Source organism: Bombina bombina, chromosome 9 (assembly GCF_027579735.1).
Source record: "Bombina bombina isolate aBomBom1 chromosome 9, aBomBom1.pri, whole genome shotgun sequence".
In the NCBI taxonomy this organism is placed as follows: Eukaryota; Metazoa; Chordata; class Amphibia; order Anura; family Bombinatoridae; genus Bombina; species Bombina bombina.
In genome coordinates this window covers 149,389,508-149,408,518 of record NC_069507.1, presented here as the reverse complement: position 1 = coordinate 149,408,518, position 19,011 = coordinate 149,389,508, and the positions used below count along the sequence as shown (strand labels likewise).

General features: G+C 38.7%; 1 protein-coding gene across 1 annotated transcript in view; it reads right to left on the bottom strand.

The window, feature by feature from the left end:
- LOC128640465 (cilia- and flagella-associated protein 46-like) overlaps positions 1-19,011 on the bottom strand; it is a 638,812-nt gene that overhangs the window by 549,549 nt on the left and 70,252 nt on the right. The window contains exon 15 of the mRNA XM_053692944.1: positions 9,336-9,435. Coding sequence (XP_053548919.1) covers positions 9,336-9,435 — 100 coding nt within the window. The remainder of the gene's footprint in view (positions 1-9,335; positions 9,436-19,011) is intronic.

The following is a 19,011-nucleotide window of genomic DNA, read 5'->3' as shown; positions in this document are numbered from 1 at the left end:
AGTGCTCTATACTACATTACTTTCCATGCCCGCTAGCTGATCGAATGTACTATCTTCCCCCCCCCCTTTTTTTTTTCCTTTTTTTTCTCCCAGTACATAGATATGTTTTTCAATTTAGGAAGATGTAGAAGTTCTGTTTCATATGCGTTTGATGTCCTTGTGATACTGTATGATTGTTATTGTCCAATGTTCTACCTTACTATAGAGGAACACATCTAGGGGCTTTTAAAATTTTGATATGGTCTAGCTCTGGCCTAGACGAGTTTGCCCTATGGGTGTGTTCCACTATATATCACAATTTTGCTAATTGCTGTTTCAGTCACTGCCTGATCGTTATTAACAACTGTTCTGCTTAGATAAAGAGACACTCACTCAAGGACTTGTAAAGTTCAGATAAGGTTTAGTTATGTCCTGGACGAGTTAACCCTAACTGTGTCTAGTTATATGTTTTCATAGTCCTATTTGTTGTTACATTTATGAGCATTGCACTTTTCTTTTTAAACCTTCAATTGGAGTGCTCTATACTACATTCCTCTACATGCCTGCTAGCTGATTGAATGTACTATCCTTCCCCCCCCCTTTTTTTTTCCCTCTCTCATAGATGCATATTCAAATGTGGTTCCCCCCCTTCTCCTTTAACATCTCTTGTACGGCACCCTCTATAGCCCACCTTTGATTGACTGCCAAGTCACGTTGGCTTAAGATCCTCTCCCCCCCCCCCCCTTTAAGGTACTCTGAATTTCGTTTTCAGAGGCTATCGAGGCGGTTATCTATTTTATATACCGCACAACCTTGTTTTGTGACATCAGGTTATGACTCCCATATAAGGTCTCTATTATGTTATCTTTGTTCCCCTGGGAGCTTTTCTTTCTTTTAACTTCTTTTCTTCTCCTTTTTTTTTTTCTCCTTCTCCTCTCTCTTCCCTTCTCTCCCCTCCTCCATCCCCTTTCACCGCTCTTTTCCTCTTCCCGCCCCTTCATTCCATATACCAATAAATTTACCCGACACTTGGCATTATGCCATACACTTGTGTCACCCAGAATGCTAGGGGGCTGAACTCCCCGACCAACAGAAGTATGTTGTTGCGATCTCTATATAAGAGCAGGGCCCACTTGCTCTTTCTCCAAGAGACCCATTGGTTAAGAGACATGAAAGTTCCTTTACGATCTAAGTTGTTCCCCGTGGTGGAAACCTCGAGTTTTTCACAAAAATCGAGAGGGGTTGCTATCATTATCCATAAGGATATAGCATATGAACCTATTCATCTAGAAACGGACCAGCAAGGCAGGTATCTAATTCTCCTCTGTAAATTAGATGGAGTGATCTATACACTGGCTTCTTACTATGGGCCTAATAAACAGCATATTTCGACATTACGTAAGTTTTTACATAAATTGGATAGTTTACGACAAGGCTCCCTTCTTCTTGCAGGGGACTTCAATACTGTTTGGGACCCCTTTTTGGACAAAAAATTCGATAAAACCTGCAAGTGCGATAAGGCTGTGGTGGACTTATCATACAAATTCAAAAATCTCATGTGTCAATTTAATTTGTTTGATGTGTGGTGGGCTCTTAATACAACCTCACAAGATTATACATATTTTTCGTCGGTCCATCACTCTTATTCACGGATAGATTTTTTCTTCTGTGAACCAGGACTCTTGGACTGCATTTCCAGATCATGGATCTCTCAATGCCCCTGGTCTGATCACAACCCTGTGCATATCATTCTTAAATCACCTTTGGAATTACAGCGTATACCAACATGGCGTCTTTCACCATCTGTTTTTTCGGACCCCAATTCAGTAGCTTGTATTTTTAAAGATATCACTGAGTTTCTCCAAATTAATGATAATGGAGAAGTGGATGATTTTACCTTATGGGCATCACTAAAGGCGTATGTGAGAGGGTCTTTTATGAAAATTGCAGCGGCACAAAAAAAAAATAGAGGTAAATCTCTGGCTCAACTAACGATATCTCTCCGTAACCTCACTACTGAACATAAAAATGACCCAACACCACGTTTGCATGAGCAACTAGTAGCTACTAGGGCGGACATTGTCCAATTGGAAACGGAGAGGTCGGCGACTAGGCTTCTTAGACTTAAAGAGATTTTCTATTTTAAAGGCAACAAAGCGGACAGGCTCTTAGCCAATCGGTTACGTCAACGCACGGCGGCGGCTCGTATACACTCTCTGAAAACGGGAGGTAAATACGTAACTCATCCGCGCGAGATAGGGACGGCTTTTGCGAATTATTATATGTCCCTTTATAATCTATCAAAAGATAAAGCGACCCCACCTCCTACTCTAGACAGTATTAATGATTTTTTATCTAAGCTAGATCTCCCAGTGACGAGTGATCCCCAAGCAGAGGCACTACTGTCCCCCATTTCTGGTGCTGAGATTAAAACCGCCATCCTCTCTCTTAAAGCCCTTAAATCACCAGGGCCGGATGGCTTCTCAGATCTCTTTTATAAGAAATTCCAGGCGCAGCTTGTTCCACCTTTGTTGCGTTTTTTTTCTAAGGCAAGTTCATGTGGTACCTTCCCGGCCGAATTTCTGCAGGCCACGATTATTACATTACCTAAGCAAGGGAAGGACCCTACGGAATGTTCCAGTTACCAGCCAATCTCATTGTTGAACTTAGATATTAAGTTGTATGCAAAAATCTTGGCTACACGCCTTAACTCCTTGCTGCCAACTTTGATCCATTGTGATCAGGTGGGTTTTGTCAAGGGTCGCCAGGGACCTGACAACACCAGGAGATTATTAAACATATACTTTGCAGCTCATGAACTAAGCTTACCATGTGTCACCCTGTCGTTGGACGCAGAAAAGGCCTTCGACAGGGTGAACTGGGAATATATGTTTGCAGTCCTGAGAAGGTTTGGCTTGCCGACCTCTTTTATAACATCTATAGCGGCTCTGTACTCCAGCCCTTCGGCTACAGTTCGAGGACTTGGGTTTTGTTCTGATCCCTTTGGGATTATGAATGGAACGAGACAAGGCTGTCCATTGACGCCGCTCATTTTTGCTCTCGTGATGGAACCGCTAGCTGCTGCCATTAGGACGAATCCCCATATAAAGGGAGTGGACATATATCATACCACCCAAACTACAGCCTTATTTGCTGATGATCTGACAATATTACTCTCAGATCCTATTGGCTCTCTACCGCACCTCTTTGTTCTATTGGAGAAGTTTGCCTCAATTAGCTATTATAAGCTTAATGTCTCCAAAACGGAGGCTTATGCTATACATGTCTCTGAGGAAACATTGACTGAGTTAAAAAGGAAATATAAATTTCGTTGATCCACCTCACATATTAGACACTTAGGCGTTTTCCTGTCACATAGTATTCCTACTATTCTTTCTTTAAATTTTTCCCCTTTGCTGTCTGAAATAGCAAAAGCCACGGAAGCATGGAATGTTCCCTCTTTGTCGTGGTTGGGGCGCATAGCTGCATTTAAGATGAGCCTCCTACCCAAGTTGACATACCTCTTTAGATCCCTGCCTATCCCGATATCTAAGTCCCTCATCCGAAAATTTCAACAACAATGTAATAAATTCATTTGGCGAAATAAAGTTCCCAGAATTGCCACCAGCACCTTGCAACAGCCTATACCTGCAGGGGGGGCAGCTGCTCCTAACATTCTCTATTATCACAAAGCTGCTCGTCTTTCGCATGTGACACAGTGGGGCTCACCGGCTTTTAGTCGATGGGCAGAGCTGGAGCAGGCTTCCCTTCCACCGGGGGTTTCCCTCGAAGACCTGATCTGGCTTCCTACGCACGCTAGGCCAAGAATGGCTTTAGTCAACCCTATTGTAACTACTAATTTAAAATTTTGGGATAAGATTCATAATCTACCCACAATTGCGCCTCATCCGTCCCCGTCTCACAAGATAAAGAGCCTCCTTCTTGCATTACCAGACACCCATCCACTCCTTTGGGTGGATCTGGGTATCACAAATGTTTCTGACCTATATGAAGGGACCCATCTACTCTATTACCAGGCTTTTCTCCGAAAGTATAATCCGCCGCTCCCCCTCCACTTTGAGTTTTGGAGATTACGGAGTTTCCTCAAATCTTGGGGCTTTGACAAAGACCCGCTACGTCCTAAAACTAAATGGGAGATGAAATGGGATCTCAAACTCTCGTTTAAAAAATTGCTCTCGTCGTCTTACCAGGACGTACTGCGCCCTCCAATTTTTCTAAAATCCTTACCGATAAAGTGTTGGGAATCTTCCCTAAACATAACCCATGATCCACAGGTATGGCACTTAGCGACTCAACTAACCAGAAAAATGGTGCACTGTGTCACTCTATATGAATTGTTTCTCAAAGTACTTTTTCAGTGGCATTTGACGCCGGTCCGCTTATTTAAAATCTCGCACACCAACTCCCCAAAATGTTGGAGAGGCTGTGATGCCTTAGGTACCCCAGCTCACATCTGGTGGTCCTGCCCAGTTATTGCACCATTATGGCAAAAGGCAATTCAATATTGCAACATGAAAGGTATTCTAATACCAACTACGCCAAGTGTAGCCCTGTTCCACATCTTGCCTCCTAAACTACCTGTCCCACAGAAAATGTTCTGTGTTTACTTATTCCTTGCACTCAAACTATCAATCGCTAGGATGTGGCTACAATTGGCCTCCCCAGGTTGGGACCAAATTGTGGAAACCTTAAAATATCTCAAATCGATGGAAGCCTATGTGTCTCATGTTCATAGCACCGAAGATCAACACACTTTGATTTGGGAGTACAGCCCTGATTAACGCTTCTTAGGCTTAGTGGCCTTCATAACCTCTGTTCAAGCCAATAAGCCTTGGGGCTTCAAGACCCTATGGCTCAACCCTTCTGGTCCCTAGGATTATGATTAATTTTCCACCACTCACCTGCCCTTATAATGGTAACTTCTCGTCCTTTTTCCCCCCTTCCCCCTACCCGCCACCCATTTCCCCTCCCTTTTTTTTTTTTTTTGTTTTGTTTCTTCTATTTCCCTCTCTCTTCTTCTTTCTTTCTACTGTACTTTACTTCTTTCTCTCCTCTCTTCTTCTTATTTCCATTTGGAGATATTGTCTATGGTTGAGACCTAAACATAGATTAACTCACGGAGCGGTTTATCTTGTTGATCTATATATACTACCTGTGAGTCAACCCTGAAATGTCTGTTAATTATTTGCTGTTCAATGAATATCACACTGTCATAATTACATGTTAATCTTGAATGCTGATGTTATTTCCCTATTATGTTGAAGGACACTATATTTCGCTGGGAACTTTGAGAACTCAGTTCTCTTATTGTATACTGTGGTCTATGCTTGGTGTGTCTTACCATCATGCACAATTTATTGGTTATGATTACCTCTCATGTAACTTTGACAACTGATGTTCTTCATTATGACTGCATTGTAAATGTTTCAATAAAGAATTTAAAATTAAAAAAAAAAAAAATGCAGAGAGGTCCACTCTGTGCGCATGCGCAGCAAATAAAATGTTAGTCTCTGTGAAAGAGGGAGAGGGAGGGGGGATAATGTTTCCAAAGGGATCTGGGAGGGGGAGGGTATTGAGGGTGGGCAGCTACACTACAGAAAAATGGGTGGCATATAGGTAGATGGGGGAGGGTTAGAGCGCTGTTTGGGGGGGGGCAGGGTGGTTAGGGGCTAAGGGGGGATCAAACACTGTAGAAAAAATATAAATACAAAAAAATAAAAAATATGCCTTTTATTTTAGTACTGGCAGACTTTCTGCCAGTACTTAAGATGGCGGTGACAATTGTGATGTGGAGAAGGGAAGAAAGCCGTTTGAGAGGGGTCAGGGAGGAATCAGGGGGTGGGATGTGTCAGGTGGGAGGCTGATCTCTACACTAAAGCTAAAACTAACCCTACAAACTACCTAAATTAACCCCTTCACTGCTGGGCATAATACAAGTGTGGTGCGCAGCGGCAATTAGTGGTCTTCTAATTACCAAAAAGTAATGTCAAAAGCCATATATGCCTGCTATTTCTGAACAAAGGGGATCCCAGAGAAGCATTTACAACCATTTGTGCCATAATTACACAACTGTTTGTAAATAATTTCAGTAAGAAACCTAAAGTTTGTGAAAAAATTAACAATTTGTTTTATTTGATCGCATTTGGTGGTAATATGGTGGCATGAAATATACCAAAATGGGTCTAGATCAATACTTTGGGTTGTCTACTACACTACACTAAAGCTAAAATCAACCCTACAAGCTACCTAATTAACCCCTTCACTGCTGGGCATAATACAAGTGTGGTGCGCAGCGGCATTTAGCGGCCTTCTAATTACCAAAAAGTAATGCCAAAGCCATAAATGTCTGCTATTTCTGAACAAAGGGGATCCCAGAGAAGCATTTACAACCATTGTTTCCATAATAGCACAAGTTGTTTGTAAATAATTTCAGTGAGAAACCTAAAGTTTGTGAAAAAGTTAGTGAAAAAGTGAACGATTTTTTTTTATTTGATCACATTTGGTGGTAAAATGGTGGCATGAAATATACCAAAATGGGCCTAGATCAATACATTGGTTTGTCTAATAAAAAAAAAAAATATATATATATATATATATATATATACACACATGTCAAGGGATATTCAGGGATTCCTGACAGATATTAGTGTTACAATGTAACTATCGCTAATTTCGAGAGAAAAAATGGTTTGGAAATAGCAAAGTGATACTTGCATTTATTGCCCTATAATTTGCAAAAAAAGCAAAGAACATGTTATCATTGGGTATTTCTAAACTCAGGACAAAATTTAGAAACTATTTAGCATGGGTATGTTTTGGTGGTTGAAGATGTGCAACAGATTTTGGGGGTCAAAGTTAGAAAAAGCGTGTTTTTTTTCCCATTTTTTCATCATATTTTATAAGTTTTTTATAGTAAATTATAAGATATGATGAAAATAATGATATCTTTAGAACGTCCATTTAATGGCGAGAAAAACGGTATATAATATGTGTGGGTACAGTAAATGAGTAAGAGGAAAATTACAGCTAAACACAAATACCGTAGAAATGTAAAAATAGCCCTGGTGCTTAGGGTAAGAAATTGAATATTGGTCTGGTCCTTAAGGGGTTAATGGTATTAATTTACCAAAAAAATTAAAGGGACACTGAACCCAAATTTTTTCTTTCATGATTCAGATACAGCATGCAATTTTAAGCCACTTTCTAATTTATTCCTATTATCAATTTTTCTTCGTTCTCTTGCTATCTTTATTTTAAAAAGAAGACATCTAAACTTTTTTTTTTAATTCAGAACTATGGACAGCACTTTTTTATTGGTGGATGAGTTTATCCACCAATCAGCAAGAACAACCCAGGTTGATCACCAAAATGGGCCGGCATCTAAACTTACTTTCTTGCATTTCAAATAAAGATACCAAGAGAATGAAGAAAATTTGATAATAGGAGTAAATTAGAAAGTTGCTTAAAATGTCATGCTCTATCTGAATCACGAAAGAAAAAATTTGGGTACAGTGTCCCTTTAAACATTGCAGCCATGAATATACAGTCTCATGCTCCATAATTATACATTAATCCTTATTTCAGAATGAATAACCTTTGGACTATAATGTATCTTAAATATCATCAGATAGATTTTTCCTCAAAAAAGCATTTTATTAAAAAAAAAAAATCTGTTTTTAATTTAAAAAAAAATAAAGATTGATTTTCTTACATCATAGGAAACTAGAAAACTTCATACCTTATGAGACAATAATTGCCAGAGTGACAATATCACTCCTACAAATCAAAGCTTTATTGTTAAGTTGAACATAATGTCACTTTAAGGTGGGATGCAGTTCTTATCTGTTAAAGGGACAGTCTACTCCAAAATTTGTATTGTTTAAATACATAATCCCTTTATTACCCATTCCCCAGTTTTGCATAACCAACACAGTTATATTAATATTCTTTTACTTTTGCAATTACCTTGTATCTAAGCCTCTGCTGACAACCCCTGTATCTCAGGGCTATTTATTTATTATCTATTAACTTGCATTTATTTATTATCAATTAACTTGCATTTTAGCTAATTAGTGCTGTGTCCTGCACAACTCCACGAGAGTGAGCACAATGTTATCTATATGGCGCACATGAATTAGCAGTGTCTTGTGAAAAACTAATAGAAAAGGCAGAAATTTAGAGGTTTAAATGTTATAAAGTATATTAAAGGGACATTAAACACTTTGAGATGGTAATATAAAATGATAAATTGTATATAATAAAACAACTCTGCAATATACTTTCATTATTTATTTTCTCCTCTTTGCCTGTAATTCCATTCTGAAATTGTGAGCTTTTCAGTTCCTGTTAGAAATGGAAGTGCAGAACACTGTTAAATCTAGCACAGCCATTGGCTGCACACTCTAGTGACCTATTTATAACTGACCCTAATTGGCCACAGCAGAGAAGGTAACACAAGTTACTGCATGGCAGCTCCCAGTGTTTTATAGACACTAAAACTTTACACTTATTTTCTCACTTTTTAAACAACTAATGAAACTTTAAAAAATACATCTACATGTTACTCATGGACTAATCTTTTCTTTGAATGCATCATTCTATCTAGCATGTATTTAGTGTTTAATGTCCCTTTAATATAACAATGTTGGTTGTGCAAAGCTGCAGAATGGGTAGTAAAAGCGTTATCTATATTTTTAAACAATAACAATTTTGGTGAAGACTGTCCTTTTAAAATGGCTACTGCAGGATGAAATATCGGTTACCTAAAATCTTTATCTGTTTGCAAATACTGATGTATTTTTCATAAACAGCAGCCCATGAAAAGAAAGTATCATTATATATTTCCATTTTATTTGTTTGGACTGTGGTGATGACAGTTTAATCAAAGATGATTAAATTAAAAGACTTTAAATAAATGAAAATAAGTTTCTGGGAATAAACTATTCAAAGCTGTTCATTAATAAAATTGACCCCAATGTACAGTTTATTGATATACTCATTCATTTTTACATGTCCAATTGAGAGCAAACTAAATTTATTTACAACTCGGCTGGGAAGAACTATTATCAGTTAAAATAAATGAGTGGTGATTTCCAAAATTATTGCAGATTATTGTTTCAAAATATGGTAAATAAATAATAAGTCAAGTATATTTAAAATATTGCCTTTAAATTAATTATCTATATTACAGAGCACAATTTCAATTAAGTAAATGGTTTATTTACACTGTGTTGTCATGCAATTTATTTTACTACCTTGAAAAATATATGAAAATTAAAAAGGTAATCATGACAATGTAAAAATGCATTTTGTATATTAAAAAATAAAAAACGTACTGTAATATTTATATTCTTCAGATTATTTATGCAAGAAGCAGCAACTGGATAGCATTTCAACTCAACTGAAAGATGAGCAAGTTCAACCAGCAGAGATATTCTGTAAAAGAATTAAAGAAAATAAAAAGCAGCATTAATAAAAATGAAATACCAATATACTAAAATTATATAATAAGTGGTGTAAATCGATGAGTCGGTCAGAACTCCTAGCATCTTCTGTGATATAAAAGACAAAGGAATAGAGGGTGGTAGGCACAAGAGGCGGAAACTGGAAATACTTACGTTGAGAGAAAGTAGAACAATGTCGAAAAAGTATCAGAAAAACATAATTTATGTAAGAACTTACCTGATAAATTCATTTCTTTCATATTAGCAAGAGTCCATGAGCTAGTGACGTATGGGATATACATTCCTACCAGGAGGGGCAAAGTTTCCCAAACCTCAAAATGCCTATAAATACACCCCTCACCACACCCACAAATCAGTTTAACGAATAGCCAAGAAGTTTGGTGATAAGAAAAAAGTGCGAAAGCATAAAAAATAAGGAATTGGAATAATTGTGCTTTATACAAAAAAATCATAACCACCACAAAAAAGGGTGGGCCTCATGGACTCTTGCTAATATGAAAGAAATGAATTTATCAGGTAAGTTTTTACATAAATTATGTTTTCTTTCATGTAATTAGCAAGAGTCCATGAGCTAGTGACGTATGGGATAATAAATACCCAAGATGTGGAACTTCCACGCAAGAGTCACTAGAGAGGGAGGGATAAAAATAAAGACAGCCAATTCCGCTGAAAAACAATCCACACCCCAAAATAAAGTTTCAATCTTATAATGAAAAAAACAGAAATTATAAGCAGAAGAATCAAACTGAAACAGCTGCCTGAAGTACTTTTCTACCAAAAACTGCTTCAGAAGAAGAAAACACATCAAAATGGTAGAATTTAGTAAAAGTATGCAAAGAAGACCAAGTTGCTGCTTTGCAAATCTGATCAACCGAAGCTTCATTCCTAAACGCCCAGGAGGTAGAGACTGACCTAGTAGAATGAGCTGTAATCCTTTGAGGCGGAGTTTTACCCGACTCGACATAAGCATGATGAATCAAAGACTTTAACCAACACGCCAAAGAAATGGCAGAAGCCTTCTGACCTTTCCTGGAACCGGAAAAGATAACAAATAGACTAGAAGTCTTACGGAAATCTTTAGTAGCTTCAACATAATATTTCAAAGCTCTAACTACATCCAAAGAATGTAACAATCTTACCTTAGAATTCTTAGGATTAGGACACAATGAAGGAACCACAATTTCTCTACTAATGTTGTTAGAATTCACAACCTTAGGTAAAAACTTAAATGAAGTCCGCAACACTGCCTTATCCTGGTGAAAAATCAGAAAAGGAGATTCACAAGAAAGAGCAGATAACTCAGAAACTCTTCTAGCAGAAGAGATGGTCAAAAGAAAAAAAACTTTCCAAGAAAGTAATTTAATATCCAGAGAATGCGTAGGTTCAAATGGAGGAGTTTGTAGAGCCCCCAGAACCAAATTCAAACTCCAAGGAGGAGAAATTGACTTAATGACAGGTTTTATACGAACCAAAGCCTGTACAAAACAATGAATATCAGGAAGATTAGCAATCTTTCTGTGAAATAGTACAGAAAGAGCAGAAATTTGTCCTTTCAAGGAACTTGCAGACAAACCTTTATCTAGACCATCCTGAAGAAACTGTAAAATTCTAGGAATTCTAAAAGAATGCCAAGAAAATTGATGAGAAGAACACCAAGAAATGTAAGTCTTCCAGACTCGATAATATATCTTCCTAGACACAGATTTACGAGCCTGTAACATAGTATTAATTACAGAGTCAGAGAAACCTCTATGACTGAGAATCAAGCGTTCAATCTCCATACCTTCAAATTTAATGATTTGAGATCCTGATGGAAAAAAGGACCTTGAGATAGAACGTCTGGTCTTAACGGAAGAGACCACGGTTGGCAAGTAGCCATCCGAACAAGATCCGCATACCAAAACCTGTGAGGCCATGCTGGAGCCACCAGCAGTACAAATGAACGCTCCTTTAGAATCTTGGAGATCACTCTTGGAAGAAGAACTAGAGGCGGAAAGATATAGGCAGGATGATACTTCCAAGGAAGTGACAATGCATCCACTGCCTCCGCCTGAGGATCCCTGGATCTGGACAGATACCTGGGAAGCTTCTTGTTTAGATGAGAAGCCATCAGAGCTATTTCTGGAAGACCCCAGATTTGAACAATCTGAAGAAATACCTCTGGGTGAAGAGACCATTTGCCCGGATGTAGCGTTTGGCGACTGAGATAATCCGCTTCCCAATTGTCTATACCTGGGATATGAACCGCAGAAATTAGACAGGAGCTGGATTCCGCCCATACAAGTATTTGAGATACTTCTTTTATAGCCAGAGGACTGTGAGTCCCTCCTTGATGATTGACATATGCCACGGTTGTGACATTGTCCGTCTGGAAACAAATGAACGACTCTCTCTTTAGAAGAGGCCACGACTGAAGAGCTCTGAAAATTGCACGGAGTTCCAAAATGTTGATTGGTAATCTCGCCTCCTGAGATTCCCAAACCCCCTGCGCTGTCAGAGACCCCCATACAGCTCCACAACCTGTCAGACTCGCATCTGTTGAGATCACAGTCCAGGTTGGAAGAACAAAAGAAGCCCCCTGAACTAAACGATGGTGGTCTGTCCACCACGTCAGAGAGTGTCGTACAATCGGTTTTAAAGATATTAACTGTGATATCTTTGTATAATCCCTGCACCACTGGTTCAGCATACAGAGCTGAAGAGGTTGCATGTGAAAACGAGCAAAGGGGATCGCGTCCGATGCAGCAGTCATAAGACCTAGAATTTCCATGCATAAGGCTACCGAAGGGAATGATTGTGACTGAAAGTTTCGACAAGCTGAAACCAATTTCAGACGTCTCTTGTCCGTCAGAGACAAAGTCATGGACACTGAATCTATCTGGAAACCTAAAAAGGTTACCCTTGTCTGAGGAATCAATGAACTCTTTGGTAAATTGATCCTCCAACCATGTTCTTGAAGAAACGATACAAGTCGATTCGTATGAGATTCTGCTAAATGTGAAGACTGAGCAAGTACCAAGATATCGTCCAAATAAGGAAATACCACAATACCCTGTTCTCTGATTACAGATAGAAGGGCACCGGGAACTTTTGTAAAAATTCTTGGAGCTGTTGCTAAGCCGAACGGCAGAGCCACAAACTGGTAATGCTTGTCTAGAAAATAGAATCTCAGAAACTGAAAATTATCTGGATGAATCGGAATATGCAGATATGCATCTTGTAAATCTATTGTGGACATATAATGCCCTTGCCGAACAAAAGGCAGAATAGTCCTTATAGTCACCATTTTGAATGTCGGTATCCTTACATAACAATTCAATATTTTCAAATCCAGAACTGGTCTGAAGGAATTCTCCTTCTTTGGTACAATAAATAGATTTGAGTAAAACCCCAGACCCTGTTCCAGAACCGGAACTGGCACAATTACTCCAGCCAACTCTAGATCTGAAACACATTTCAGAAACGCCTGAGCCTTCACTGGATTTATTGGAACGCGAGAAAGAAAAAATCTTCTTGCAGGTGGCCTTATCTTGAAACCTATTCTGTACTCTTGTGAAACAATGTTCTGAATCCAAAGACTGTGAATCGAATTGATCCAAATTTCTTTAAAAAATCGTAATCTGCCCCCTACCAGCTGCGCTGGAATGAGGGCCGCACCTTCATGTGGACTTGGGAGCTGGCTTTGGCTTTCTAAAAGGCTTGGATTTATTCCAGACTGGAGATGGTTTCCAAACAGAAACCGTTCCTTTAGGGGAAGGGTCAGGCTTTTGTTCCTTATTCTGACGAAAGGAACGAAAACGATTAGCAGCCCTATATTTACCTTTAGATTTTTTATCCTGGGGTAAAAAAGTTCCTTTCCCCCCAGTAACAGTTGAAATAATAGAATCCAACTGTGAACCAAACAATTTATTACCTTGGAAAGAAAAGGAAAGCAAAGTTGACTTAGAAGACATATCAGCATTCCAAGTTTTAAGCCATAAAGCTCTTCTAGCTAAAATAGCTAAAGACATATACCTGACATCAACTCTAATGATATCAAAGATGGCATCACAAATAAAGTTATTAGCATGTTGAAGAAGTTTAACAATGCTATGAGTATTATGATCTGTCACTTGTTGCGCTAAAGCCTCCAACCAAAAAGTTGAAGCTGCAGCAACATCAGCCAAAGATATAGCAGGTCTAAGTAGATTACCTGAACATAAATAAGTTTTTCTTAGAAAAGATTCAATTTTCCTATCTAAAGGATCCTTAAAGGAAGTACTATCTGCCGTAGGAATAGTAGTACCTTTAGCAAGAGTAGAGATAGCCCCATCAACCTTAGGGATTTTGTCCCAAAACTCTAATCTGTCAGATGGCACAGGATACAATTTCTTAAACCTTTTAGAAGGAGTAAAATAATTACCCAGATTATTCCATTCCCTAGAAATTACTTCAGAAATAGCATCAGGGACGGGAAAAACTTCCGGAATAACTATAGGAGGTTTAAAAACCGTATTTAAACACTTAGATTTAGTATCAAGAGGACTAGATTCCTCCATTTCTAATGCAATTAAGACTTCTTTAAGCAAAGAACGAATAAATTCCATTTTAAATAAATAAGAAGATTTATCAGTGTCAATATCTGAAACAGAATCCTCTGAACCAGAAAAATCATCATCAGAAACAGAATCAGAATGATGATGTTCATTTAAAAATTCATCTGAAATATGAGAAGTTTTAGAAGACCTTTTACGTTTACTGGAAGGTGAAATAACAGACATAGCCTTCCTAATAGATTTAGAAACAAAATCTCTTATATTAACAGGAACACCCTGAGTATTAGATGTTGATGGAACAGCAACAGGTAATGGAATATTACTAATGGAAATACTATCTGCATTAGCAAGTTTATCATGACATTCATCACAAACTACAGCCGGAGGAACAGTTACCACAAGTTTACAACAAATGCACCTAACTTTGGTAGAACCAGCATCAGGCAGCGTTTTTCCAGAAGTAGCTTCTGATCCAGGGTCAATCTGAGACATCTTGCAATATGTAAGAGAAAAAACAACATATAAAGCAAAATCTATCAAATTCCTTAAATGACAGTTTCAGGAATGGGAAAAAATGCCAATGAACAAGCTTCTAGCAACCAGAAGCAAATAAACAATGAGACTTAAATAATGTGGAGACAATAATGACGCCCATATTTTTTAGCGCCAAAAAAGACGCCCACATTATTTGGCGCCTAAATGCTTTTGGCGCCAAGAATGACGCCACATCCGGCGACGCGACATTTTTGGCGCAAAACGTCAAAAAAATTACGCAATCACGGACAACTTCCGGCGACAAGTATGACGCCGGAAATGACAAAGAAATTTTTTGCGCCAAAAAAGTCCGCGCCAAGAATGACGCAATAAAATGAAGCATTTTCAGCCCCCGCGAGCCTAACAGCCCACAGGAAAAAAAGTCAATTTTTTAAGGTAAGAAAAAAATTAATTATTCATATGCATTATCCCAAATAATGAAACAGACTGTCTGAAATAAGGAATTTTGATCATCCTGAATCAAGGCAAATAAATGTTTAAACACATATATTTAGAACTTTATATAAAAGTGCCCATAGCTTAGAGTGTCACAAAAAATAAGACTTACTTACCCCAGGACACTCATCTACATGTAGTAGAAAGCCAAACCAGTACTGAAACGAGAATCAGTAGAGGTAATGGTATATAAGAGTATATTGTCGATCTGAAAAGGGAGGTAAGAGATGAATCTCTACGACCGATAACAGAGAACCTATGAAATAGATCCCGTAGAAGGAGACCATTGAATTCAAATAGGCAATACTCTCTTCACATCCCTCTGACATTCACTGCACACTGAGAGGAAAACCGGGCTCCAGCCTGCTGCGAAGCGCATATCAACGTAGAATCTAGCACAAACTTACTTCACCACCTCCACGGGAGGCAAAGTTTGTAAAACTGATTTGTGGGTGTGGTGAGGGGTGTATTTATAGGCATTTTGAGGTTTGGGAAACTTTGCCCCTCCTGGTAGGAATGTATATCCCATACGTCACTAGCTCATGGACTCTTGCTAATTACATGAAAGAAAAGGGGAATGTAGTAATTTTAAAGAGTGAATATACAGAAGGAAGGACAAAGGATAAGGGATACTGGAGTGGAATACAGAAATGCGAACATTCTATTGCAATACAAAATAGAATCCACTATATATACTGTATCGGCCCCCAGATCATTACTGAACCTTCAACCTTAAAAGGAAGTACAAACTCTTCAAGGTCAATATAAATAACAAAACAAATTAGAAAATGAAACAGGTTATAAAATAAGAGAGCATAAAATGCAGCCTAATATACAATCAGAACTATAAAAACTGAATAAATTATGCTCCACTAGTTGAAGGAAAAACAGATTCAGGGTTGTAAATGTATTAAATTAACAACATTAACAACTGTCTGTCTAAAAGTCCAAGTAGAACTCCCTTTAAAAATGCCCTGCAATATTGACAGTTACCTTATAAATTAAAATTTTAGATATTATTATTATTATTATTATTATTATGATCATCAGTTATTTGTAGAGTACCAACAGATTCTGCAGCTCTAAAAACATGGGTCAAATATGCAAGGTGCCAAATTATGGAAGACAAAGAGATAGAGGGCCCTGTCAAGAGTTTAACTGCTGTAAATCAGGTCTCATGAAGGTGATCTACAAAGCAGCTAGGCTTGTAGGCTTACATGGTAAGGAGGTACAAGGGGATAACTAAAGGAATAGAGGAACTAAGATAGGACAATGTTAGTGTATATTGTATGCATCCCTGGATAGTAGAGTGTTTAAGGAGCGCTTGAAAGTTTTAAAACTAATGGAGAGTCTTGTGGAGCGAGGCAGAGAGTTCCACAAAATAGAGGCCAGTGTGGTCTTGTAGACGGGAATGTGAGGAAACAAGAGAGGAGAAGAGAAGGAGGTCATGAGCAGAGCGAAGGGGCAGGAGGGAGAGTATCTGGAGACAAGGTCAGAGATATAGGGTGGAGCAGTGCTATTGAGAGCTTTGAAAGTTAGAGTCAGGATTTTGTGTTTTATTCTGGAGGTTAGAGGAAGCCAGTGAAGGGACTGACAGAGAGGTGCAGCAGATAAGGAGCGATGTGTAAGGAAGATCAACCTGGCAAAGACATTTATTAAGGATTGCAAGGGACATAGATGGCAGCTATGAAAGCCAGAGAGGATGGAGTTGCAGTAGTCAAGGCGGAAATGATGAGAGAGTGGATTAAAGTCTTAGCTGTATGGCAAATTTTGGAGATGTTTGTAAAGGTGGAAGCGGGAGTAATTGACCAAAGACTGGATGTGGAGAATGAAAGAGTGTGACCCCCCAAGACATCAACAATTATCAACAGTTAGAGAAAGTTGGGGGTTAGGGATCTTGGAAGGGGAGAAAATAAGGAGCTCAGTTTTGGAAAGATTTAGCTTAAGGTAGTGAGAGGACATCCAGGATGAAATATCAGAAAGATAATTATTGACACAAGTTAGTTAAGAAAGGGGATAGGTCAGGTGCAGAGAGGTAGATTTGTGTAGGATCCAAATAAGGAAGTAGGTGGCTGCTCATGCGGTTCAGATCTTTTCATAGCCGGATTTATTCTTGTGAAAGTTCATCACTATATATAGTGTCCAATAGTAAGCACTCTCTGGATTTAACCACAGCAAACTTTTATTAAGCAGTGACGTTTCGGGGCATTCACCCCTTCTTCAGACAACCCAAAATGTGATACAAACAATGTTAAATACCCAACAAGCCCCTCCCCCATCTCAGTTCAGCCAATTCAATAAATCAAATAAATAAGAGATGATATAACATCATTTGTACACACATATATCATCATAAATAATATGTTAAATGTGAAGGGTCTAGTGAGACCTAAATATCAAGTGACATAATAAAATAGTGACCTGTTAAAAGTGGACATGGAGCTGTATCCCAAGTATATATTAATATTTACTCCGCACCACCTATCATCAGTGAAGGATTAACACATGTCAGACACTATTAAACTAATACAGTTGCAGGAAAAGGGAACACATATCCATAAAACTATATAACGCTTAGAAACAATAGCAAAAATATCTGCCATTACATACCACGCTATGTTCATCGTGTTCGGTGGTGGGCGTGGTCATCACCTGTACCCAAACAGAGTCATGCTCATGTGACCAGAATCCGGTCAATCACAGGACAGTATTAGGCATTGCCATGGCAACCTGCAAGAAAACATAGCAAGCCCAAACAGAAGCGTTGCATATCAGCGTGCTAGCGGCGGGTTGTCACGGCAACGTCCGACACCACAGTCACAGTTTTCAAAATAAATTGTTAAGAGTTATAGAGGGCAATCACTGTACTGTAGTATAAGCACCTATAGCTAACATATAACTCGTAAACATGAATATGTATTGTGAATGGGTAATGTGTCACAGCTAAACCTAACTATCATATAAAAAGATAACATCAAGGCTATACTATATATACACTAAAGATACTTTGTTACAATCCAAGAGATTGGGGTGTTTTAAGTGCCTTGGATGTACAACATGCAACACAATGTTACAGAGTAAAACATTCCACCATCCACATACCAACAAGTGTTTTACAATCCGACACCATCTGACCTGCTCTACGCCATATGTGGTGTACTTACTTAATTGCACGAGTGGAATTTATTATGTCGGTAAGACGGATGACGACATCAAAAAAAGGATGGCGAACCATAGGAGTGCCATCAGAGTTGCACTAAAAGAGGGCAAATCGGAACAACCTGTGGCACGTCACTTTTTACAAATGAACCACACAGTGAAGGATTTGCGCTTCATTTTAATAGACCATGTACCACCATTAAGGCGAGGGGGTAATAGAAAGAACAGACTTTTACAAATTGAAGCAAAATGGATCCACAGATTGTGACTGTGGTGTCGGACATTGCCGTGACAACCCACCGCTAGCACGCTGATATGCGACGCTTCTGTTTGGGCTTGCTATGTTTTATTGCAGGTTGCCATGGCAACACCTAATACTGTCCTATGATTGACCGGATTCTAGTCACATGAGCATGACTCTGTTTGGGTACAGGTGATGACCACGCCCACTGCCGAACACGCTGAACATAGCGTGGTAAGTAATGGTGGATATTTTTGCTATTGTTTCTAAGCGTTATATAGTTTTATGGATATGTGTTCCCTTTTCCTGCAACTGTATTAGTTTAATAGTGTCTGACATGTGTTAATCCTTGAAATAGAAAGAAAGAAGGAGTTCCGGTCCTTTGTCAATTTTCATCAAACATCCAAATTTTATTGAGTTAAAACCTGGTACAACAACACTTCTGTTTACTGTCACAGAGGCTGCAGCACGGGTTGGTGGTCACTACTGCTGACGCGTTTCGGCTCTCCTCGCCGTAGTCATAGCATAGTGAGTGATCATCAACCTGTGTTTAAAAAGGAAAGGTAGCCTTCCCATTGGTCAAAACAAACACACCCTATGTGCAGCGTTTTCAGTTATGTAA